Here is a 26265-nt window from a genome sequence, read left to right on the forward strand (position 1 = left end):
TGGAACAGTTAAATCGTTTCCAGACGATAACTTGAGAACACTTGGGCATAGGATGATGAAACTTAATAGGGAGGTTGATCATGAGCATCAAATGACCCCTGTCGGTATATTGACCAATCCGTTTCCGGATGAAAACTCAAGAACGCTTGGGCCTAGGATTATGAAAGTTGATAGAGAGATTGCTCATAGCCAGCAGATGACCCCTATTGATTTTTAGGTCAAAGGTCAAGGTCATGGTGACACAGAACAGTTAATTGGTTTCCAGATGATAGCTCAAGAACGCTTGGGCCTAGGATCATGAAAGTTGATAGAGAGATTGCTTATAGCCAGCAGATGACCTCTATTGATTTTGAGGTCAAAGGTCAAGGTCACAGTGACACAGAACAGTTAGAGGTTTTCCAGATGATAACTCAAGAACACTTGGGCCTAATATCGTGAAAATTGATTTGGCCATGACCAGCAGATGACCCCTATTGATTTTGAGGTCAGTAGGTCAGAGGTCAAGGCCACAGTGACCCGGAACAGTTAAACGGCTTCCGGACGATAACATGAGAACGCTTGGGCCGCTGGATAACGAAACTTGATAGTTGATCATGATCAGCAGATATCTGATGACCCCTATTGATGTTGAGGTCAGTAGGTTAAAGTTCAAGGACACAGTGACCTGGAACAGTTAAACAGTTTCCAGATGATAACTCAAGACACTTGGGCCTAGGATCATGAAACTTAATATAGGGAGGTTGATCATGACCAGCAGATGACCTCTGTTTATTTTAAGGTCAGTAGGTCAAAGGTCAAGGTTACATTTACCCAGAACAGTAGAACTTCTGTATACAATGACCAAAAAATTTCTGTTCCTGTGCAATTACTGAATGCATCAAGGGGGGCATTTCGTGTTCTATGAGCTTTTGTTTCAAAAAGATTTGGCAAGCTCACTGCTTGAAACAGAGCTCCAGATAAGCTTTTGGTGCAATTGGGTATTTACCCATCACTTTTTGTCTGAATTGGGTATTGGAAATTTGAATTGGGTAAAAATAATATCATTACCCAGCCTTTTCAGAAATAATTAGGTATTTGCTAAAACCAGTTGGGTATTTTACCAATCTCGCACTAACAATTGAGTATTTTTTGCTTACAGTATACATGGTATATATCATTAAACAGGATTGACTAAGTACTTTTATGGCGCCCTTCAATGTTTAATACAAAAATGTATTTAAAATTGTAATGAATGTTCCATACTGTTGTTTTCTTTTTCACTTTTAATGCAGTTGGAGATCAGTTCATCCACAATATCCCGAACGATGTGGTCACCGCAATATGCATTCTCCAAAAAGATGTCATCCAGTATTGGTGACACTACATCGTCACAAACAGATAACTGTCATTGTTGAACAGCAAAATATCCCACTAATTTGTTTGTTTGTGCTGCAACAATGTTTTTTCTGTGACTTCTTTTACATTTTATCGGCTCTAAAGGAAATTGTTTATAAAGCGTCAAAATAACACCAATCAGAATGGTCCTGTGATTTTGCCGATAAATTGCAACCTGTTCTGCGGTAACGTATAACCAGTCAGTCAAATCTAGCGTTGAAGTCTCGTACCCGTTTTAGTAATAAGGAAAATGCGATACGCAAGCGATTTTTTACGAATTGGGTATTAGGAATTTTACTTGCGTTTCAGTACGCACACTGTATGAATTCAATTGGGTTTTGTGCAATTTTAATTGCGTAAATACGCAAATACGCAGCTTATCTGGAGCTCTGTTGAAACAATTGATACTATAACAGACCCAAATCATGCCTTAGAGTTACTATATAACATATTGAATAACATATTTCTTGATATTTTGTGTAATGTGTTGCAATATTATATCTTCTATAATTATTGTCTATCTTTATATACTTAATTCAATGTTATAAAATATTTATTGTAAAACTGAAATATTTTTTCTATCTTTTGAAATATTTATTGTAAAACTAAAAAAAAATCTGCAATGCGACAAAATATGTATTCAGTGTTTTCAGATTATTAGTCCCCTACGGTTGAAAACCAGTTTCGGGGACTATAGGAATGCGCTTTTCCGTCATTCGTCCGTCGCAATTTCATGTCCGGTCATAACTCTTGAATCCATGAAGGATTTAATTTACTTTGACAATGTTCCCATGATGAGACAACATGCATGCACAAACCGGACCCCTAGCTTAAAAGTCAGGTCACAATTGGAGGTCAAGGTCAACGGCTTTTTCTGTCCGGTCCATAACCCTCCAATCCATGAAGGGATTTTAATATCACTTGACACAATTGTACTTCATAATAAGACTATGTTTCGTGCACAACTTTCAGATCCCTAGCTCAAAGGTCAAGGTCACACTTAAGCAGTCAAATGTTAACATGGCATGAACAGGGTCTGTTTCGTGTCTGGTCCATAACTCTTTCATCCATGAAGGGATTTTAATATTACTTGGCACAAATGTTCCCCATGATGACGTGTCATGTGCAAAACCCATACCCCTAGCTCAAAGGTCAAGGTCACAATTGGGGGTAAAAAAGGTCAATAGGGCTTTTTTCCTGTCCGGTCCATAACTCTGCCATCCATGAAGGGATTTTGATATTATTTGGCACAACTGTTCCCCATGATGAGACAACATGTCATGCGCAAAACCTGGACCCCTAGCTCAAAGGTCAAAGTCACAATTGGAGGCCAAAAGTCAATAGGTTTTTTAGCTCGACTATTCATAGAATAGTAGAGCTATTGGACTCGCCCATGCGTCGGCGTCCGCATCCGCGTCCCGATTTGGTTAAGTTTTTGTATGTAAGCTGGTATCTCAGCAACCACTTGTTGGAATGGATTGAAACTTCACACACTTATTCACTGTGATAAACTGACCTACATTGCACAGGTTCCATAACTCTATTTTGCTTTTTTACAAAATTATGCCCCTTTTTCCACTTAGAAATTTTTGGTTAAGGTTTTGTATGTAAGCTGGTATCTCAGTAACCACTTGTGGGAATGGATTGAAACTTCACACACTTATTTACTGTGATAAACTGACTTACATTGCACAGGTTCCATAACTCTATTTTGCTTTTTTACAAATTATGCCCCTTTTTTGACTTAGAACTTTTTGGTTAAGGTTTTGTATGTAAGCTGGTATCTCAGAACTCTCTAATTGGAATGGATTGAAACTTCACACACTTATTTACTGTCATGATCTGACATGCACAAAGCAGGTCCCATAACTTTATTTTGCTTTTTTTCAAAATTATGCCCCTTTTTCGACTTAGAAACTTTTGGTTAAGGTTTTGTATGTAAGCTGGTATCTCAATACCCACTAATGGGAATGGATTGAAACTTCACACACTTGTCCACTGTCATGAGCTGATAAGCACTATGCAGGTTCCATAACCCTATTTTGCTTTTTTACTAAATTATGTCCCTTTTTCGACTTCCTTATTCATTCAGTCGACAAGGCTGTTGAATAGTCGAGCGTTGCTGACCTCCGACAGCTCTTGTTTCCTGTCCGGTCCAGAACTCTGTCATCCATCAAGGGATTACAATATTACTTGGCATAAATGTTCCCCATGATGAGACGAATTATCTTGCGCAAAACCCAGAACCCTAACATAAAGGTCAAGGTAACACTTTGAGATCAAAGGTCAATAGGATTTTTCCTGTCCGGTCTATAACTTTGTCATGCAAAACAGGATTTAAATATCAGTTGGCACAAACATTTCCCTATGATGAGACAACATGTTGTGCGCAAAGCCCCAGCCCTAGGTCTAAGGTCAAGGTCATACTTAGAGGTCAAAGGTCAAATTCAAGAATGACTTTGTCTGGAGCATTTCTTCTTTATGCTTGGAGGGATTTTTATGTAACTAGGCACAAATGTTCACCACCATGAGACGAATTGTCATGTGCCAGTACCAGGTCCTTAGGTCTAAGGTCAAGGTCATTCTTAAGAGGTCAGATGTCAAATTTTGGTGTAACTTGGCACAAATGTTCACCACCATGAGGCACACTTTTTTTTAGAATTACATCCCTTTGTTGTTAATAGATTATATTGTAACTTTTTTTATTACTGGCCGTAGGGAAAGATCGAGACTACTTTTTTGTGGTACAGCATGCATGGTACATCCAATTTTTAGTTGTACTTTGATCTATCTCTGCCTGGTAAAGAGTTTCTTGTGGACTTGTATTACAGTTGAATATCGTTACCTCAATATCGGTTAGCTCGATACTCCGGTTAGCACGATGTGTTTGAGTCGGTCCCGATTATTTATCTTAATGTAATTATTTATCATTACCTCGATATGATTAGCTCGATATTTTGTTTAGCTCGATGAGATTTTTCAGTCCCGTCAACTTACCTGTACTGTTTTTACACCTGGTTTCGTCGATATCACAGCTTGTCAAAAAATATCCATGTTATTTGTAAGGTGTGAAAATCAACCTATTGCTGTCCGGTGATGTATTAATCATATTCAAGTTTGTTTGTATGTATGCTTTGTTTGTTATTTAATCTTTAATCCAATTTAAATGTCAGGAAGTTTGTATTTAATTCCCAATAATTAATGTTATGAAACACCGTGCAAGCATGAAAGCTGTTTTCAAATATAACAACTAATTTGGATGAAATATTTTCTGTTTGACTGAGTAAAATCTGCCATTTAGGACTGAGTAACAATATTTAACTGGCAAAGTTTCGTTATTTAAACACAGTCAAAATGACTACTCAACTAGGAACGTTACCGCTGCATTCAGACTTGTTTAGGGAAGGAATAAAAATTCTAATGTTTAAATGTATATTTTGAATAATTAAAAAGTTGAATGCATGTATTTAATCAGATGTTTTATTTGTAAATAAAATTAAAATCGTATTTATGTTTTATATTATTTCTTTCCCATTTCAAGCCCTCTGAAAAAAGCATTGGATATAATGTCAATATAGACGTCCGACACAAGTACAAAGTAGTCCCAGATAGTCGATATCGTTACGTCGAACTTCGGATACGTTGATGCAATTTTTACAGTCCCTTGAATATCGAGGTAACGGTATTCGACTGTATATAGATTTTTTTTCCTTTTTTTTGTAGGGTTTAAGTGCTTTGTTGTTTATACATCATTGACAAATATTAGTTCTTTATGTTATACTGCAGCAGAGATAATTAGGTGCCTTCCAGTAGGGGACTTCGTATTGCATGGCAATATGAATCATTCACTTGTTTAATCAATCCTACAAAATATTTATTACAAAATAAAAATACTTGTTCAATAAAACAAAAATATTTATTGTATATCACAAAATTTTTATTAAAAATTTAATATTTTTGTTCAGTCCTAAAAAATTTTGTTCGATGCAACAATAATAGTCTGCTTAAACTAATTGTCCGAAAGAATTCTGGGTAAATTGCTATTTTGCGGCCAACTGGGGCGCATTTTATTAATACGCCAGTTTTGGGGGGGGGGGGGGGGAACGGGTGTAACTGATTTTGCGTCCGTCTGTGCGTCTGTCACAAATCTTGTCCGCACTCGAAAGTCGAACATTTCTCATCCGATCTTCACCAAACTTGAACATTATATCCTCTGCCAGGTTCAATAACTAGCCAATTCGGCTGAGGCACTTCCGAATTATGGCCCTTGAATCACCGATAGGCCGCATACTCCAACACTTATCTGATAGGCCACTTACTCCAACACTTACTCCAAAACTATCAAAGGTATATTTTCTGTGAGTAAACAGTATATAAAGACAGACTTACTATTCAGATGATTAGGCAGTTGTGGGAGACGTGCTTTCCTCAAAAGCACCCCTAGGTAAATTTTGATTTCCTGTATCACACCAGGTAGAGATGTTTGGCTTTGATGGATGTCAAAAGGTAATAACATAAGATGTTAACAATAAAACTGTCAGACATAAAGGTGTAATTACCTAATTTTTGACATCTGGAGTGATAGATAGCTTTCTCATAGGGAAGTTTGTTTTAGCACCAATATTAAAGTAAATTCATTTCAGGCAGATTTTTGACATTATTTAGAATGATGGGGTCTGCCTCTAACATTAAAAGCTGGAAAGTTTCTATATAACTTACATTATGTCAGTGTGATTAAAACTCAATAAAATAAAACAATGTTCTGTTGTCTTTGATTTCTAGTTTATGTTGACTTTGGAATCAGCTGTACCAGAAGCTAGAGATACAGAGACGCGTGGACAGTTGTTCCAACAACTGCTGTCATTGGCTGACAACATTCTAGATGGTTACACGAGCCAACTGACCTCACTTGCTCACAAAGCAGAGTTTGCAGAGTACACAGTGCAGGTTGAGGAACAATACAAACAGGAGAGGCATCATCTCATCAGCCCATTCTGTAAGTCATAGAACAGCCAACATCTCATCAGCCTATTCTGTAAGTCACATAACAGGCAACATATCAGCCCATTCTGTAAGTCACAGAACAGGCAACATCTTATCAGCCCATTCGGTAAGTCACAGAACAGGCAACATCTTATCAGCCCATTCTGTAAGTCACAGAACAGGCAACATCTTATCAGCACATTCTGTAAGTCACATACTGTCATTGTATGAGTATATGGCGCACTCGTGTATAAAGGCTCGTCTACAATATTCAAGAAAACTTGCACAAGATATAAATCACAGCAACTTGTATAGTGTAGACAGTACATTGTCAGGGCTTCGGAAAGTTGCCGGTTTGTCGGTTTTGGACCGATTTTTGACTTTTCAGACCGATTCGTGAAGTGAAAAAACGGAAAAAATCGGTCCCGTAAAAATGGAGAAAAGTATAAATTTTGGTCTGATATCTCAATACATGATCACCTGCCAAGTAGGAAATTGTTGGTCGCACCTACAGATAATCAATAGACGTGTCAATCGGTCTGACTGTCACTTTGATAATTGGTCCGTAATTAGCGCGTGACGCAATCAGTGCTCGCGCGTCACATCCTTTAATGTTTGCAGACAGCCGACTGCGGTGTATTAAAATTTTTGACTGGTTTCCTAACGTTTCTGACTGGATCCAAATCATTTCGACGGGGATCCACTTCTTTTATTTAGAATCCGACAGATAGTTTATTTCAAAAGGCTATGTTTGATCACGGTAACAAACAAATGGTCGCTGCATAATTGTACTTTATAGGTCTTTGATTTAATGAGACATCACACGGAAAACCGATGAAAATAATTTTTATAATTACTTGATTTGAAAAAATTACATGATTCATTTGTTGGGGCTCCAGTTGAAACAAATGCAGAAAATCGTCTTTGCAACCCGACTGTACGTACAAAAAAGAAAAAAATGGACGGGCAACCACGAATGATAAAGAAAACCGGAGTGGCACTGTTTATCAAATCGGTCTTTTAAAAAACGTTTCAAAATGAAATTTTGTTTACATCAGAAGAGAACATATAACTTTATAAAATGTAGTTGCTTACTGAAGTACAACGTAAGTGAAATGAAATATCCGTGGCCAACCCGCGTGAAATTCGATCTCAGCGTTCAAATAACGTACACATTCGGTCTGCGGCAGAGTATTCTTTAAATACTGAGGCTGTTTAGCAGAGAATATGTGTTGTGTAACTCACTTTGACGCATTGTATTTTATTGAATTCCGTCAAAGAATGAGGAAACTTCACATCTGCCGTGTATACGGTATTGAAGTCACGTGCGTTGGCTTTTAGACTAGTTACGCACACGGTGTCAATGCCTCGTATTATCTCGGAAAAACATCGAAATTTAAACAAAGTAACGATCACACTTAACACTGAATAACTGTCTTCATTGTATGGTAACGCGCGGTGACTGGTAACTCAGTTTTAATGCATGACATGCTTATTTCTTTACCCTATCACGTTTTACAAAATATGTAATATTGGGAATGCGGTGGGTGGGGTAGCGCCGATGTCAGGATTTTCGTTTCGGACCGATTGAGTTATCAAAATTTCCGGAGCCCTGTACATTGTGTCCCCCATTAGTGTCTTTTTGAGTGGCAGTTTCCAGATAATTTTCGGCTACAAGATCTAGCGTTTAGAACTCATCCTATTTTTCTTGGATGGTAGTGCTGTCAAATGCTCTGATAAAGGGTTTTTGATGAGGAGCACCTGCCCAGTATGTGTATTGAGATCTAATAAAACCATCATTGAATGTTTGGCTTTGATCATTTAACAATAAACATGGCAGTGTGGACAGCAGAAAAAAATGATGTTTTAATTGAATGACATGCTCAAAAGCCAAGTTTATATAATTCGATAATAAAATTATATCTAGTACTCCAGTGGAAGAGTAACATCAGCAAGTTCGGTGTTCTCAAAAAGTATTTTTACATTATCAATGATGTTTCTCACAAGGTTACATATTAACAAAATATGACTGTTATCATATTTCCTGAAATAATATCTTTTAAGAAGCTTTGTTCTTCAACTGGATATGTATCACTTCAACTAGAGTTTTTCTCAGTCAATGTTTTCACCAATGATTCATTATTTAAATGTACAAATATTTGATCTTTATAAACACTTTGTACCGGTATCATTTCGGCCATCTATTTTATTTACCTGTCATGATTTCCCTCCATTTAAAATTAATGTGTCTTCCAAGTTCAAGAAATATTGCAAAGCACTAATTGCTTGTACAAGATATAAATTATCAAGTGATTTATGGGCCCTACAAGATTTTCTTGAATAGTGTAGAAGAGCCTTAAGATGCAGTGTTAAAATATCAACGGATTTCTGGAATAATGCTTATACCCGTGTAATGCTAGCAGAAAAAAGGGAATCTCTTACTCTGGATTGTCCATATTTAGATTAAGACTACATGTACTTAAACTGGGAATACCTCTCTTGTTTATTAATGCAACATTGCAATATCACAAAAGGAATGTAAATGAGATGTGAAACCAAAATTTGTAGTCCTGTTTGGCGCCATATATCCTATACTGTGTTGGTGCGCCGTAAAACCCAAATAAATAAATAAATACAAAAGGAATGTTTTATAAACTTGCAAAATCCTGAGGGTGTAGTATGAATTGAATTTATCTCATAAAATTCACTTTTCCAAATTTATGTTTGTCCGAAGTTCGCTTTACTTTCTGACTTGAACTCACCGATTTTTCTAAATCATGGTCGATTTTTTTGCATGTGCAAGTATTTAAATTGAAAAGCATAAACTCGGTGTAAGCACTAAACTGCCACATCGTCTGATCACTCCATATTGAGGCTAGCAAAAATGAAAGTACACTTTGGCAGGTGGCGGTAAAATGACATAATTTTAAGACTGGTTTGCATATTTTTTTGAACACTACGGGTCAGTGACTATGTTGTTATTAGATCAGTCTAAAATCTCACATACACTTGTTAACAATTGCCTCCGGGTATGATTAAACTGTTAATTGTTTGCAGATAATGACAGTAGGTGGTAAGATAGTTAATGCCTCAAGCATGAATTTCTCAATAAACAAGGGGATTATAGACAACTACCAAAGCTATGTTTGAAGACTAGAGTATTGATTTTCGGGCTACTAAGTATTTTATTGCAAAATGTGTTGAAACATGTTGGGAAAGTTTTACACAGGTTTTGTTAAAAACTTGACGATGAGTTACAGAAATGTGTTGTAAAATATATTTTAATGAAAAACAGCATTTATTTATCTAAAGCTTTTACGTGAATCTTAATTTTACATTTTATACAAAATCAATTTACCCCGGGTCCCGATACCGGCCGTTAGCTATGCCCGAGTCATAGGTAGTTACTCTCTTTGAAATCTCTTCAATGTAAAGATACTTAGTGTAAACAAAGATCGATTTTCTTCATTTTTTGAGTCAGGGACAAAATGTGGTCTGGTTTATACTGGTGTATAGGTCGCAATGGTCCTCCCAGACCAGAGTCTCGGTAAAAAAAAAAATGTGCGTCTTATACTCGTACAATGACAGTAACAGGCAACATCTTATCAGCACATTCTGTAAGTCACAAAACAGCAAAACAGGCAATATCTTATCAGCCCATTCTGTAAGTCACAGAACAGGCAATATCTCATCAGCCCATTCTGTAAGTCATAGAACAGGCATCATGTCAGCAACACATAATAGGCATCATCTTATCAGCCTATTATGTAAGTCATAGAACAGGCAACATCTTACCAGACTATTCTGTAAGTCACATAACAGGCATCATCTCTTCAACACATAACAGGCATCATCTCATCAGCCCATTCTGTAAGTCAATAGAACAAGCAACATCTTATCAGACTATTTTGTAAGTCACATAATAGGCAATATCACATCAGCCCCTTCTGTAAGTCATAGAACAGGCAACATCTCATCAGCCTATCTGTAAGTCATAGAACAGGCATCATCTCATCAGCCCACTCTGTAAGTCATAGAACAGGCAACATCTTATCAGCCCATTCTGTAAGTCATAGAACAGGCAACTTCTTATCAGCCCATTCTGTAAGTCATAGAAAGGCATCATCTCATCAGCCCATTCTGTAAGTCAATAGAACAGGCAACAACTTAGACTATTTTGTAAGTCACATAATAGGCAATATCTCATCAGCCCATTCTCTAAGTCATAGAACAGGCAACATCTCATCAGCCCATTCTGTAAGTCACATAACAGGCATCATCTCATCAACACATAACAGGCAATATCTCATCAGCCCATTCTGTAAGTCATAGAACAAACATCATCTCAACACATAACAGGCATCATCTAATCAGCCCATTCTGTAAGTCATAGAACAGGCAACATCTTATCAGACTAGTCTGTAAGTCACATAATAGGCAATACCTCATCAGCCCATTCTGTAAGTCATAGAACAGGCAACATCTCATCAGCCCATTCTGTAATTCACAGAACAGGCAACATCTTATCAGACTAGTCTGTAAGTCACATAATAGGCAATACCTCATCAGCCCATTCTGTAAGTCATAGAACAGGCAACATCACATCAGCCCATTCTGTAATTCACAGAACAGGCAACATCTTATCAGCCCATTCTGTAAGTCACATGACAGGCATCATCTCATCACCACATAACAGGCAATATCTCATCAACCCATTCTGTAAGTCACAGAACAGGCATCATCTCATCAACACATAACAGGCATCATCTCATCAGCCCATTCTGTAAGTCATAGAACAGGCATTTTATCAGACTATTCTGTAAGTCACATAACAGGCATCATCTCATCAACACATAACAGGCATCATCTCATCAGCCCATTCTGTAAGTCATAGAACAGGCAACATCTTATCAGACTATTTTGTAAGTCATAGAACAGGCATCATTTCATCAGCCCATTCTGTAAGTCATAGAACAGGCAACATCTTATCAGACTATTTTGTAAGCCATAGAACAGGCATCATTTCATCAGCCCATTCTGTAAGTCATAGAACAGGCAACATCTTATCAGCCCGTTCTGTAAGTCTTAGAACAGGCAACATCTTATCAGCCCGTTCTGTAAGTCATAGAAAGGCATCATCTCATCAGCCCATTCTGTAAGTCATAGAACAGGCAACATCTTATCAGCTATTTGTAGTCACATAATAGGCAATATCTCATCACATCTGAATCATAGAACAGGCAATATCTCATCAGCCCATTCTAGGTAATAACAGATCATTCACATAACAGGCAAATCTCATCAGCCCATTCTGTAAGTCATAGAACAGGCATCATCAGCCTCGTATCCATAAAGCACACTACACTACAGGCAATATCTCATCAGCCCATTCTGTAAGTCATAGAACAGGCAACATCTTATCAGACTAGTCTGTAAGTCACATAATTGGCAATATCTCATCAGCCCGTTCTGTAAGTCATAGAACAGGCAACATCTCATCAGCCCATTCTGTAAGTCATAGAACAGGCAACATCTCATCAGCCCATTCTGTAAGTCACATAACAGGCATCATCTCATCAACACATAACAGGCAATATCTCATCAGCCCATTCTGTAAGTCATCTTATCAGACTAATCTGTAAGTCACATATCTTATCAGACTAATCTGTAAGTCACATAATTGGCAATATCTCATCAGCCTGTTCTGTAAGTCATAGAACAGGCAACATCTCATCAGCCCATTCTGTAATTCACAGAACAGGCAACATCTCATCAGCCCATTCTGTAAGTCACATGACAGGCATTATCTCATCACCACATAACGGGCAATATCTCATCAGCCCATTCTGTAAGTCACATAACAGGCATCATCTCATCAACACATAACAGGCAACATCTCATCAGCCCATTCTGTAAGTCACATAACAGGCATCATCTCATCAACCCATTCTGTAAGTCACAGAGCTGGCATCATCTTATCAGCCCATTCGTGTATATTCAAATAACTTGGCATAAATATTCACCATTACAAAACACTGTGTCATGTGCTAAGGTGAAGGTCACAGGCTCCTGAGTTAACCTTTTTTATACGCCCGTTTGAAAAATGGGACGTATTACGGGAACGCCCCTGGCAGGCAGATGGGTGGGCAGCATCCACAGACTTTGTCCAGAGTATATCTTCATGCATTGCGGGATTTAATGAAACTTGGCACAATTGTTCACCATCATGAGACGGAGTGTCATGCACAAGAACCAGGTCCCTAGGTATAAGGTCAAGGTCACAGAGGTCAAATGTCAAATTCAAGAATGACTTTGTCTGGAGCTTTCTTTCATGCATGAAGGGATTTTGATTTAACTTGGCCTAATTGTTCACCATCATGAGACGGAGTGTCATGCAAAAGAACCAGATCCCTAGGTCTAAGGTCAAGGTCACACTTAGAGGCCAAAGGTCAGATACAAGAATGACTGTCCGGAGCATTTCTTCATGCATGGAGGGATTTTTATGTAACTTGGCACAATTGTACACCATCATGAGACGGAGTGTCATGCGCAGGTCCCTTCTTTAGGATTACTTCACTTTGTTGTTACTATAAATAGCTTACATTGTAACTTTTTTAGCTCCACTATTCGGAGAAAAGGGGGTCTATTCTACTCATCCCGGCGTCAGCTTGACCTTTCTTGGTTAAAGTTTTTTGGCATACATGTGATACGTCCCGGATTGTCCGGGATTGTCCCGGAAATTACATACTCGTCCCGGTGTCCCGGACAGTCTTAAAATGTCCCGGAAAAATAAAAATACAGGAACAAATAAAAACAATCCCCCCAAAAACTTGTTTTTGTCTATAATTTGTTAAATTTTACACAGTAAACAGTCCCCGTTGTCACATTGTTTATTCCTAATCACTTTCATGCCCTCGAGCGGGCGAGCGGGACACGTGTTGATTAAGCCTGCTTTGATCACGCGACGATCTTTTGATGACACTGATTAAGTTACAGTCAGTTATTATGATGACCCTGATTAAGAACTGACAGGATTATGCAATCAAAAACTGTTTTATGATAGTTAAATTAGGAACAATAGTCGTAAATCTCTTTGTTTTTAGCACGTTGGCGGTAAAGCTACATGTAGCCTTTATGGAAGAGATTATTGAAAACGGTCAATTAAACAATAATTATTTTAAAAGGTTGTAATTATTTAAGATCTAGATTGATTGTCACACATATTTTAAATTAAAATGCTGAATGCCTTTGCCGACCGACCCATGAAATTGACCCGACTCCAAATATTTTATATTTTCGGTTTTATCTACAAGATTTATTTTATTCCTTTAAGGATTCATTTAATTATTAGATAAATGTTTAAGCTTTAGAATGGTACCAAATTAGCTAGAATCTAAATCACGATGACCAGGTTGATTCTTCGTATATAGTAAGTCTCCTAATTCTGTTCACCTCGGGAACGCAATAAATTCACGTGCCGAACTATAGATGTATTACCCGTTTACATGTATTTACCTCCCTTAGAAACTAGACGACATTTGCCGCAAATTAATACAAGCGAGTGAACAATGTTTAGTCTCGGGAAACTACATGTATATTATGATATTTTTGCATGAAACAGATGAATACCAATGTCACGGCGTATGTCCCGGACAAAAGGTAAAAATCCCGGAAATTTTAACTCAGAATCCCGGAAACGTTATGAAAAATTATGGCATGTATGTTTTTGGCAACCTTTGTTTTTCTGTCATATTTTGTTACTATTGTTTATATCTTACTGTAACTTCACATAAACATTGTCCCGTATACAAACAAAGTATGCGTAGGGGCTGAGCCCATTATACCCAAGGTCAGGGTCACCAAGGGGTTATACTTAGGCTATTTTTAAGGTTAAAGTTTTTCGGCAACCTTTGTTTTTCTGTCATATCTTTGTTACTATTGCTTATATCTTACTGTAGGTTCACATAAACATTGTCCAGCATACAAACAAAGTATGTGCAGGGGCTGGGCCCATTATACCTAAGGTCAAGGTCACAAAGCTGTTACACTTGGAATTATTTTCATGGTCATTTTTTTCGAAAGCTTCGTTTATAGACATATCTTTGGTACTTTAAAAGATAATGACTTGAAATTAAAAATATTTCTTTTTAATCATCATCTGCATGTGTGGTTACAATCCCCATAACTCTAATTGTATTTTTGACAGAATTATGCTCCTTTCATACTTGATTTTTTTTTTGAAACTTTGTTTTCTGGACATAACTTTGGTACTATATAAGATAATGACTTGAAACTCAAAATATATGTTAACCATCATCATCTACATGTGTGGTAACAATCCCAATAACTCTAATTTGTGTTCTTGACAGAATTATGCCCCTTGGTGTATCTTCCTTTTAAAGTAGAGATCTCTTATTGAGACATATATTCATTTTACTGTCAAATCGCCAAATAGTGGAGCATGCTGTCTTACGGACAGCTCTTGTTATTTAATTTTCCTTACCAATTTAAAAATAGAATCACATTCAATCTTTATAATACAGATATTAGCATTTGAAAGCATTCACCTATTGTATATTTTCAGACATTTTCAAACTTTATCATGAAGGATACGCTATATAGTTATGACTTGCATATGTTGTTGGTATGTTGCCCTATTATTTAGAATATGTTGTATTGCGTGCAGTATGTTTTGTGAAAAATAGCCCTAGGCGGGGGACGTTGGTAACCCTGTTTTTTGTTTTTATTTGGAATAAATGTTAGCCTCAATGACAAAGAGTGTTGTGGACAAACCCAAGTCCCCTATCTTAAAGGTCAAGGTAACACTTAGGGTCAAAGGTCATATAAGATCTTTGGCCATAACTTTGACATGCATTTTTGTTTTGCAAAGATAATTACCTCAATGAAACAGTATTGCCACTGGACACAGATAACATCTTTTTGTGAAGTTACATTATTTTAGAATTACTTTGTTGTTACTAATATGAATTAAGGCACCGCCTAGAATGGGGAGTTATCATTAATAAATCCTATTACAAAAAAGAACTATTCTCTACTCAAAAGAAAGTGAAAATTCATGAGAATCTATTCACTTGAAACAACAACTTTTTATATGCCCGAAGGGACGTATAATGTTATACCCCCAGTGTCCGTCCGTCTGTCTGGCCGTTAGCAGTTTCATGCCTGCTCTGTAGTGATGGGCAAATCGGTTACATTTCCCAACTGTTTCATCGGAACAATCGGATAAGCCAACAGATTCAATTAATCAGATAATCCGTTATTGTACCCGCCGAACAACAAAGTTGTTAGGGGGGGTATACTGGTTTCAGGTTGTCTGTCTGTCCGTCCGTCTGTGCGTAGACACAATCTTGTGCGCACCATCTCTCCTCATCCCCTTGACACAATTTAATGAAACCTCACACAAGTGATCAGTAACAACAGTAGTTGTGCATTTGGTATGTTAGGTTCTTGAAAAAAAAAAAAAATTGCAGACTTATGGGACTTTGTTTTTTGTTAACATACTATCTACATACAGTTTGCATATGCAAAATTTTGCGCGCCTAATCTTCCGAACCCTTGCACACAGTTTAATGAAACTTCACACAAGTGATCAGTACCAACCCTAGTTGTGCATGGTGCATGTTACGTTCTTTTAGATTAATATTCTGCAGAGTTATGGGATTTTTTTTTTTGTTACTATACTGTATACATACAGTCTATATATATATATATACAGTCCACATAATTATGCAATCTTGTGTGTGTCAGTGCATGCGGAGGGGGGGGGGGGCTGTAAATTCATCACCTTTAGTGATAGCTATAGTTTCAGGGCCCTCAATCAGCTGTTTTTACCGCCGAATATCGGCTGCTTCCCTCACCAAAATAGTACCCTTTTTTCCCCCTCCAGAGAAAAAAAATCCCCCTTTATTAGCTCACCTGAGCCCGAAGTGCTCAAAGGTGAGCTTTAATGATCGCCCTGTGTCCGTCATCCGTTCGTCCATCGTCAACAGTTTAACTGTTAACACTCTAGAGGTCACATTTTTGGCCCAATCTTAATGAAACTTGGTCAGAATGTTACCCTCAGTAAAATCTTGGACGAGTTTGATATTGGGTCATCTGGGATCAAAAACTAGGTCACGAGGTCAAATCAAAGGAAAAGCTTGTTAACACTCTAGAGGTTACAATTTTGGCCCGATCTTAATGAAACTTGGTCAGAATGTTACCCGCAATAAAATCTTGGACAAGTTTGATATTTGGTCATCTAAGGTCAAAAACCAGGTCAGCATGTCGAATCAAAGGAAAAGCTTGTTAACACTCTAGAGGTCACAATTTTGGCCCAATTTTAATGAAACTTGATCATGTTACCCTCAATAAAATCTTGGATGAGTTCGATATTGGGAATCTGGGGTCAAAAACTAGGTCACCAGGTCAAATCAAAGGAAAAGCTTGTTAACACTGTAGAGGCCACATTTATGACTGTATCTTCATGAAACCTGATCAGAATGTTAATCTTGATGATCTCAAGGTCCAGTTTGAATCTGGGTCATGTAGGGTCAAAATCAAGGTCACCAGGTCAAATAAAAGGAAAAGCTAGTTAACACTGTAGAGGCCACATGTATGACCATATCTTAATGAAACCAAGTCAGAATGTTAATCTTGATGATCTATAGTATATGTTCAAATCACAGGTCAGGTGGGGTAAAAAACAAGGTCACTAGGTCAAATCAAAGGAAAAGCTTGTTAACACTCTAAAGGCTACATTTATGACTGTATCTTCATGAAACTTTGTCAGAATCTTAATCTTGATGATCTTTAGGTCAAGTTCGAATCTGGGTCATGCGGGGTCAGAAATATAGTTCACCGGGTCAAATCAAAGGAAAAGCTTGTTAACTGTCTAAAGGCCACATTTATATTTGTATCTTCGTGAAACTTAGTCAGAATGTTAATCTTGATGATCTTTAGGTCAAGTTAGAATCTGGATCATGTGGGATAAAAAAACTAGGTCACCAGGTCAAATCAAAGGAAAAGCTAGTTAACACTTTAGAGGCCACATTTAAGACCATATCTTAATGAAACTTGGTCAGAATGTTAATCTTGATGATTTCAAGGTCCAATTTGAATCTGGGTAATGTAGGGTCAAAAACTAGGTCACCAGGTGAAATCAAAGGAAAAGCTGGTTTACACTGTAGAGGCAACATGTATGACAATATCTTAATGAAACTAAGTCAGAATGTAAATCTTGATGATCTATAGTTCATGTTCAAATCTTGGTCAGGTGGGATAAAAAACAAGGTAACTAGGTCAAATCAAAGAAAAAGCTTGTTAACACTGTAGAGGCCACATTTATGACTGTATCTTCTTGAAACTTGGTCAGAATGTTAATCTTGATGATCTTTAGGTCAAGTTCGAATCTGGGTCATGTTGGGTCAAAATCTAGGTCACTGGGTCAGATCAAAGGAAAAGCTTGTTTACAGTCTAGAGGCCATATTTATGACTGTATCTTCATGAAACTTAGTCAGAATGTTAATCTTGATGATCTTTAGGTCAAGTTCGAATCTGGGTCATGTGGGGTAAAAAATTAGGTCACCGGGTCAAATCGAAGGAAAAGCTAGTTAACACTTTAGAGGCCACATTTATGACCATATCTTAATGAAACTTTGTCAGAATGTTAATCTTGATGATCTTTAGGTCAGTAGGTCAGGTTAGTGATACAGGGCCTTCATGGCCCTCTTGTTTTGTTTCTAATACCTTATTCCCCATATCTGGACAAGCACATGCATCCAGGAGCATCATTTGATTTTACCGATTCCTGGTTTCTTTTTTTAGCTCACCTGAGCCAAAGGCTCATGGTGAGCTTTTGTGACCGCTCAATGTCCGGCATCCGGCGTCCGTCCAACAGCATTTCCTAAAAAAATCTTCTTCTTGAAAACCACTTGGCAGAATTACACCAAAATTCACAGGAATGATCCGTTGGTGGCCCCCTTTCAAAACTGTTCAGAGAATTTATTTCCATGCAGAACTATCTTCTTGTCCAAAACCACAGGGCCTAGGTCTTTGATATCTGGTGTGTAGCATCATCTAGTGGTCCTCTACCAAAATTATTCAAATTATCCCCCTAGGATCAAATATGGCCCCGCCCTGGGGGTCACATGGTTTATATAGACTTATATAGGGAAAACTTCGAAAATTTTCTTGTACAAAACCACATGGCCTAGGGCTTTGATATTTGGTATGTAGCATCATCTAGTGGTCCTCTGCCAAGATTGTTCAAATTATCACCTCCAGGGTTAAATATGGCCCCGCCCCGGGGGTCACATGGTTTATATAAACTTATATAGGGAAAACTTTGAAAATCTTCTTGTACAAAACCACATGGCCTAGGGCTTTGATATTTGGTATGTAGCATTATCTAGCGGTCCTCTACCAAGATTGTTCAAATTATCCCCCTATGGTCAAATATGGCCCCGCCCCGGGGGTCCCAGGTTTTACATAGACTTATATAGGAAAAACAGTTTAAAAATCTTCTTGTCTGAAATCACAACACTTAGACCTTTGATATTTGGTTTGTAGCATTGTCTTATGGTCCTCAACCAAAATTGTTCAAATTGTACCCCTGTGGTGAAAAGAGGCCCTGCCCTGGGTGTCCAAAGTTTTATATAGACTTATATAGGAAAAAGCTTTAAAAATTTTCTTTTCTGAAACCATACAACCTAGGCTTTTGATATTTGGTATGATGAATTGTCTAGTAGTCCTCTACCAAAATTGTTCAGATTATGCCCCTGGGGTTAAAAGAGGCCCCACCCTGGGGTCTTATGTGAGTTATATAGGAAAAAATACTTAAAAATCTGATCCTTTTCCCAAGACTGTTTAATTATAATTACCTGATGACCCCAAGTGATATGATGTCACTTGACTGTTACCTTGACCTACTGACCTACTTTCTTGTTTTTTACGATACAGCCTTGAAATTTTGATGACATACACAGTTTTGCACACAAATCGTAAAACTGAATTTCATTGACCATGAATGTGACCTACTGACTTTCTTAATATTTTATCATCAGTTTGACATTTGAAACATGTAGCTCATATTACTCAGGTGAGCGATCCAGGGTCATCATGACCCTCTTGTTTATGGTATGTTGAGGTAATTGAGCTGAATACTACACCGACAAGATATGAAAACGCAACAAACATACGCCTGAATATATTTTTACTACAAAAAGCATTACCTTGAAATGTTCAATACAAACACATCTCAATACTCTATTTCCATTGTGTTAATTTCATGGTTGGTTGTGGGGATTAAATGTGAACACAATGGGTATAGAGTACTGAGATGTGTATGATGTGTTGAACATTTCAAGGTGATGCGTTTTGTAGAAGAAAATATATTCAGGCATATGTTTGTTGCATTTTTATATCTCGTCAGTATATTTATTGCTTTTGAAAATAAACAGGCATTTCTGCTTTAAATTAAATGAAAAAGGAAAAAGTCAGGGAATTTTATTAGTCCCCTACTGGTTGAAAACCAGTTTTGGGGACTATAGGAATGCACTTTTCCGTCATTCCGTCTTTCCGTCATTCCGTCATTCCGTCCGTCCGCAATTTTGTGTCCGGTCCATAACTCTGTCATCCATGAAGGGATTTTAATATTACTTGGCACAAATGTTCCCCATGATGAGACGACGTGTCATGCGCAAAACCCGGACCCCTAGCTCAAAGGTCAAGGTCACAGTTGGAGGTCAAAGGTCAACAGAGCTTTTTTCCTGTCCGGTCCACAACTCTCCCATCCTTGAAGGGATTTTAGTATTACTTGGCACAAATGTTCCCCATGATGAGATGATGTGTCATGCGCAAATTCCGGACCCCTAGCTCAAAGGTCAAGGTCACAATTGGAGGTCAAAGGTCAACAGGGCTTTTTTCCTGTCCGGTCCATAACTCTCCCATCCATGAAGAGATTTTAATATTACTTGGCACAAATGTTCCCCATGAGGAGACGACGTGTCATGCTCAAAACCTGGACCCCTAGCTTAAAGGTCAAGGTCACAATTGGAGGTCAAAGGTCAACAAGGCTTTTTTCCTGTCCGGTCCATAATTCTCCCATCTATGAAGGGATTTTAATATTACTTGGCACAAATGTACCTCATAATAAGACGATATGTCATGCACAACTTTCAGACCCCTAGCTCAAAGGTCAAGGTCACACTTAGCAGTCAAATGTTAACATAGCATGAACAGGGTCTGTTTCGTGTCCGGTCCATAACTCTGACATTCATTAAGGGATTTTAATATCACTTAGCACAAGTGTTCCCCATGATGAGACGACGTGTCATGCGCAAATCCGGACCCCTAGCTCAAAGGTCAAGGTCACAATTGGGGGTCAAAGGTCAACAGAGTTTTTTTCCTGTCCCGTCCATAACTCTGCCATCCATGAAGGGATTTTAATATTACTTGGCACAAATGTTTCCCATGATGAGACGACAACCAGTACCCTAGCTTAAAGGTCAAGGTCACACTTTGAGATCAAAGGTCAAGAGGATTTTTTTCCTGTCCGGTCTATAACTTTGTCATGCAAAGCAGGATTTAGATATCAGTTGGCACAAATATTCCCCTGGATGAGACATGTCATGCGCAAGAACCAGGTCCCTAGGTCTAAGGTCAAGGTCATATTTAGAGGTCAAATGTCAAATTCAAGAATGACTTTGTACGGAACATTTCTTCTTCATGCATGGAGGGATTTTGATGTAACTTGGACCAAATGTTCACCACCATGAGGCACCCTTGTTTTTAGAATTACGTCCCTTTGTTTTACTATAAATAGATTTAATTGTAACTTTTTTATTACTGGCGGTAGAGAAAAATCGAGACCACTTTTCTGTGGTACAGCATGCATGTTACATCCAATTTTTAGGTGTATTTTGACCTATCTCTACCTGGTAAAGAGTTTCTTGTGGACTTATATTATTATTATTATTTTTTTTTTTTTAAAGATTAATTTCCCTTTGTTGTTACTATAAATAACTTACATGATAACATTTTTATAATCAGCCAAAAAAATTCAATATGAAAACAACTGTGGGTTTTTATATATGCACATTTTAATCCAAGTGTGTTGTTATAACATATTGTATATGTAGTACAATATTGTTTATACATCATTGACAGATATCAATTCATTATGTTATACTGCAGTAGAGAAAATTAGGTGCCTTCCAGTAGGGGACTTTGTATTGCATGGCAATACTTCATTCACTTGTTTTCTCTGCTTTATGGGAATCTGATGAAGGATTTTAAAGAAACTTTGCACAAATGTTCATCACACCGAGACAACGTGCAGAGTGCATGTTCTGGATGGCTGGCTTCAAGGTCAAGGTCACACTTAGGAGTCAAAGGTCATATGACTGTTTCATGTCCGCTGTATAACTCTTGAACTGCATAAAGGATTTTAAAGAAACTTTGCACAAATGTTCACTACATCGAGACAACGTGCAGAGCGCATGTTCTGGATGGTTTGCTTCAAGGTCAAGTTCGCACTTAGGGGTCAAATGTCATACCTTCGGGCATATATTGCTCTGCATTGTGGTCCTCTTGTTTTATAATTGGCTGTAGGGATAAACCAAGACCACTTTTCTGTAGTACAACATAAATATAACTTCCAATTCTCAGGTGTATTTTAAGTATCTCTATTTGGTAAGGAGTTTTTTTGTGGACTTAGAACAAAATGTAGATTTCTTGTGGTTTGCTACTATAAATAGCTTATTCTTGAAACTTTTTAACCTGGTTGTTAGATTTGGATATGTCATTGTTTGGGCTTATTGTCTACCAAACTTATACAGAATATGTTTTATTACAACATCTACGTCAAGTTCAATAAGTATAGTTACTTTAGGCCAGTGTCTTTACGGTTATGGCTCTTGAATTATTGAAAATTGTGGAAGTTTGAATCATAATAATTTATTTCCAAATCAGCCATTTTGAAATGATGCTCTCCAAGAATTACAACACAGCTACAGAATTGAAATTCCTTTTGCAAATACAAGTGCTGGTGTAAAGAAATTTGCTATGGCGGGCGTATATTTTGATATTTTGGCACTCTTGTCAAATATTAGATTCAGATACTGTAAATCTGGTATTATTCGCGGTGTTTTAATTTTTGCTATTATTCGCAAATCAGGTGCATCGCGAAATCATGAATCCGCGTAAATATCAGAAAATATGTCCAAAATAGGCTCAAGTTCAGCAATGAATACTAGCCGCCTGTACATTGATGTTTATTGAATGAATTTCAGTTCATTTCACATTTCAATATATTATGAATAATTCATGTAGAATATACTGCTAAAGGTTAGATATACATGCAGCTGGCAGTTTTTAATGGAGAGCATCTCCTTGATGCACTTCGTATGTGTCAAACAAACGTCTTGCCCTAGGGGAAGGTCCATATCATCCATTATCTTCTCAACAAACCTGATTTTTTTACACATTTTGTTTAGACAACAATAAAGATTAGCGGACAATTTATCACACCATTGTATTATAAACTTGTACGTTGATTATTTATGAAATGGCTGTAAAAAACTTTGAACATTTTATCGGCTATTAAGTGTATTAAGAATAATCGCCAGTAAATTGAATAAAGGATTTAAAGGCTCACTTATTTCAGTCTGTGTGAATAAAGTAACCAATTGCAAATACGAAATAACCGTTACGGACCGTGTGTTTAACGAGTCTTTGGCATGCATAATTTGGTACGGTACTGAACAATTTGCATTGATATAATCAGGACTTCCAGAATTTAAATTTCGCTAATATAAGATAAGAACCTTTGTGAATTTAAATTTCTGACCCTTCCGTCGCGCATTTATAAATCCGCGAAATAATTCAGGGTGTCGGAATTCACGAAATAAAGATCACGCTAATATAAAGTTATTTACAGTAATCTGCAACAAGTCTTGTGATCCATGTTCAGTATCATTTGTCTGCAAAATAACCAGTATAAAAACTAAGGCAATAAATTTCTTTTGCCATTTCTATACTTTAAATTCTGATGAAATATATTTAAAGTTCTTCAATGTGTATGTTGTGATAGTTTTACATGTATTACATTTACTTCAGTGGAATATGAACAGTATGAACAAGCTGGTTCCCTAGCAGAGAAATACTGTGACTTTGAGATGTTGATAAGAATTTGTGAGGATACAGAGAATCAGGAAAGGATACAGAGGTACCAGCAGCAATTTGCTGACAAAGTAAGCTGCTTGCCATCTTGCATTTATTAGACCCCTACTGATTGAAAACCAATTTCGGGGACTATAGGAATGCACTTTTCCGTCCGTCCGTCATTCTGTCATTCCATCTGTCCACAATTTTGTGTCCAATCCATAACTCTGTCATTCATTAAGAGATTTTTAGCTCCGCTATTCGGAGAAACTGGGCTATTCTACTCACCCCCGCATCGGCATGACTTCTTGGTTAAAGTTTTTCGGCAACCTTTGTTTTTCTGTCATATCTTTGTTACTATTGCTTATATCTTACTGTAACTAACTTCACATAAACATTGTCCAGTATACAAACAAAGTATGTGCAAGGGCTGGGCCCATTATACCCAAGGTCAAGGTTACCAAGGTGTTATACTTAGGGGGTTTTTTTAGGTTAAAGTTTTTCGGCAACCTTTGTTTTTCTGTCATACCTTTGTTACTATTGCTTATATCTTACTGTAACTAACTTCACATAAACATTGTCCAGTATACAAACAAAGTATGTGCAAGGGCTGGGCCCATTATACCCAAGGTCAAGGTTACCAAGGTGTTATACTTAGGGGGTTTTTTTTAGGTTAAAGTTTTTCGGCAACCTTTGTTTTTCTGTCATATCTTTGTTACTATTTCTTATATCTTACTATAACTTCACATAAACATTGTCCATTATACAAACAAAGTATGTGCCGGGGCTGGGCCCGTTATACCCAAGGTCAAGGTCACCATGGTGTTATACTTAGGTTATTTTTAAGGTTAAAGTTTTTCGGCAACCTTTGTTTTTCTGTCATGTCTTTGTTATTATCTCTTACATCTTACTTTAACTTAACATAAACATTGTCCAGTATACAAACAAAGTATGTGCCGGGACTGGGCCCATTATACCCAAGGTCAAGGTCACCAAGGTGTTATACTTAGGTTATTTTTAAGGTTAAAGTTTTTCAGCAACCTTTGTTTTTCTGTCATATCTCTTGTTACTATTGCTTATATCTTACTGTAACTTCACATAAGCATTGTTCAGCATACAAACTAAATATGTGCAGGGGCTGGGCCCATTTTACCCAAGGTCAAGGTCACAAAGTTGTTATACTTGAAATTATTTTCATGTTAAATTTTTTGGAAAGCTTCGTTTATAGACATATCTGGTACTTTAAAAGATAAAGACTTGAAATTAAAACTGTTTTTTTTTATAATCACCATCTGCATGTGTGGTTACAAACCCCATAACTCTAATTGTATTTTTAACAGAATTATGCCCCTTTTGTACTTAAAAGTGTTTTTTTTGCAATCTTCGCTTTCTGGATATAACTTTAATGCTATATAAGATAAAGACTTGAAACTTAAAATGTATCTTTATCATCATCATCTGCATGTATGGTAACAATCCCCATAACTCTGATTTGTATTTTTGACCAAATTATGCCCCTTTCATACTTAAATTTTTTAACAAACTTTGTTTTCTGGACATAACTTGGGTAATATACAAGATAAAGACTTGAAACTCAAAATATATCTTTACCACCATCATCTGCATGTGTGGTAACAATCGCAGTAACTCTAATTTGTGTTCTTGACAGAATTATGCCCCTTGATGTATCTTCCTTCTAAAGTAGAGGTGTCCTATTGAGACATATGCATTTTACTGTCAAATCACCAAATAGTGGAGCGCGCTGTCTTACGGACAGCTCTTGTAATATTACTAGGCACAAATGTTCCCCACGATCAGATGACATGTCATGTACAAAACCCGGACCCCTGGCTCATAGGTGAAGGTCACAATTGGAGGTCAAAGGTCAACAGGGCTTTTTCCCTCTCCGGTCCAGAACTCTGCCATCCATGAAGAGATTTTAATATTACTTGGCACAAATGTACCTATTGATAAGATGACATGTCACGTACAACTTTCAGACCCCTAGCTTAAAGTTCAAGGTCACACTTGAAGATCAAAGGTCAATTTGATTTTTTTCCTGTCTGGTCTATAACTTTGTCATGCAAAACAGGATTTAAATATCAGTTGGCACAAATATTCACCTGGATTAGACAACATGTTGTGTGCAAAACCCGGGCCCTTAGCTGAAAGGTCAAGGTTACACTTAGAAGTCAAAGGCCAAAAGGGTTTTTTTCCTGTTGTTATGACAGAGGGTAACAAGTTCTTGTTTAAATCCACAATTTAAATATATCCTTCAAATAATCCTTCAAAATATCAAATATCAAGACTGGTAATATTCTGTTATTAAGAAATACAGGAAAGTTTTCATTTAAGTTCTATAATCTAAGTTCTGGCCTTTGTCAGACAGTACTCTTTAATATATCATGAAAGGTTCCAGAACTTTCATGTAACACTAAGAAGAAAAAGAACATTCTGGAAAAATTAAGGACAGTCCTTTCTAAAAATAATTGTTACACACTGTTTATCAGTATTGTAGTAGAAGTTTCTGGAACATAGTAGAAATTAAAAGAACTTATTTACATGATGTCTCAAAACTAAATCAGTATAACAATGATTTGCCTCAGGGGAAAATGACATATACATAACACCTCCCCACCCAAAGAAAAAGAAAGTTTCCCACCTAAAGAAAAATAGTTTTATGTAATAAAACTTTCTTTTAATTTAACAACGTAATAAAAATGAAACATACATAATACATGAAAA

At 37.1% G+C, this 26265-nt stretch overlaps 1 protein-coding gene across 1 annotated transcript in view; it reads left to right on the forward strand.

Moving 5' to 3' along the window:
• Positions 1 to 26265, forward strand: part of LOC123566185 (nuclear pore complex protein Nup133-like) — a 420170-nt gene that overhangs the window by 269038 nt on the left and 124867 nt on the right. The window contains exons 23-24 of the mRNA XM_053549042.1: positions 6157 to 6370; positions 23476 to 23609. Coding sequence (XP_053405017.1) covers positions 6157 to 6370; positions 23476 to 23609 — 348 coding nt within the window. The remainder of the gene's footprint in view (positions 1 to 6156; positions 6371 to 23475; positions 23610 to 26265) is intronic.

Source organism: Mercenaria mercenaria, chromosome 1, assembly GCF_021730395.1.
Source record: "Mercenaria mercenaria strain notata chromosome 1, MADL_Memer_1, whole genome shotgun sequence".
Lineage (NCBI taxonomy): Eukaryota > Metazoa > Mollusca > Bivalvia > Venerida > Veneridae > Mercenaria > Mercenaria mercenaria.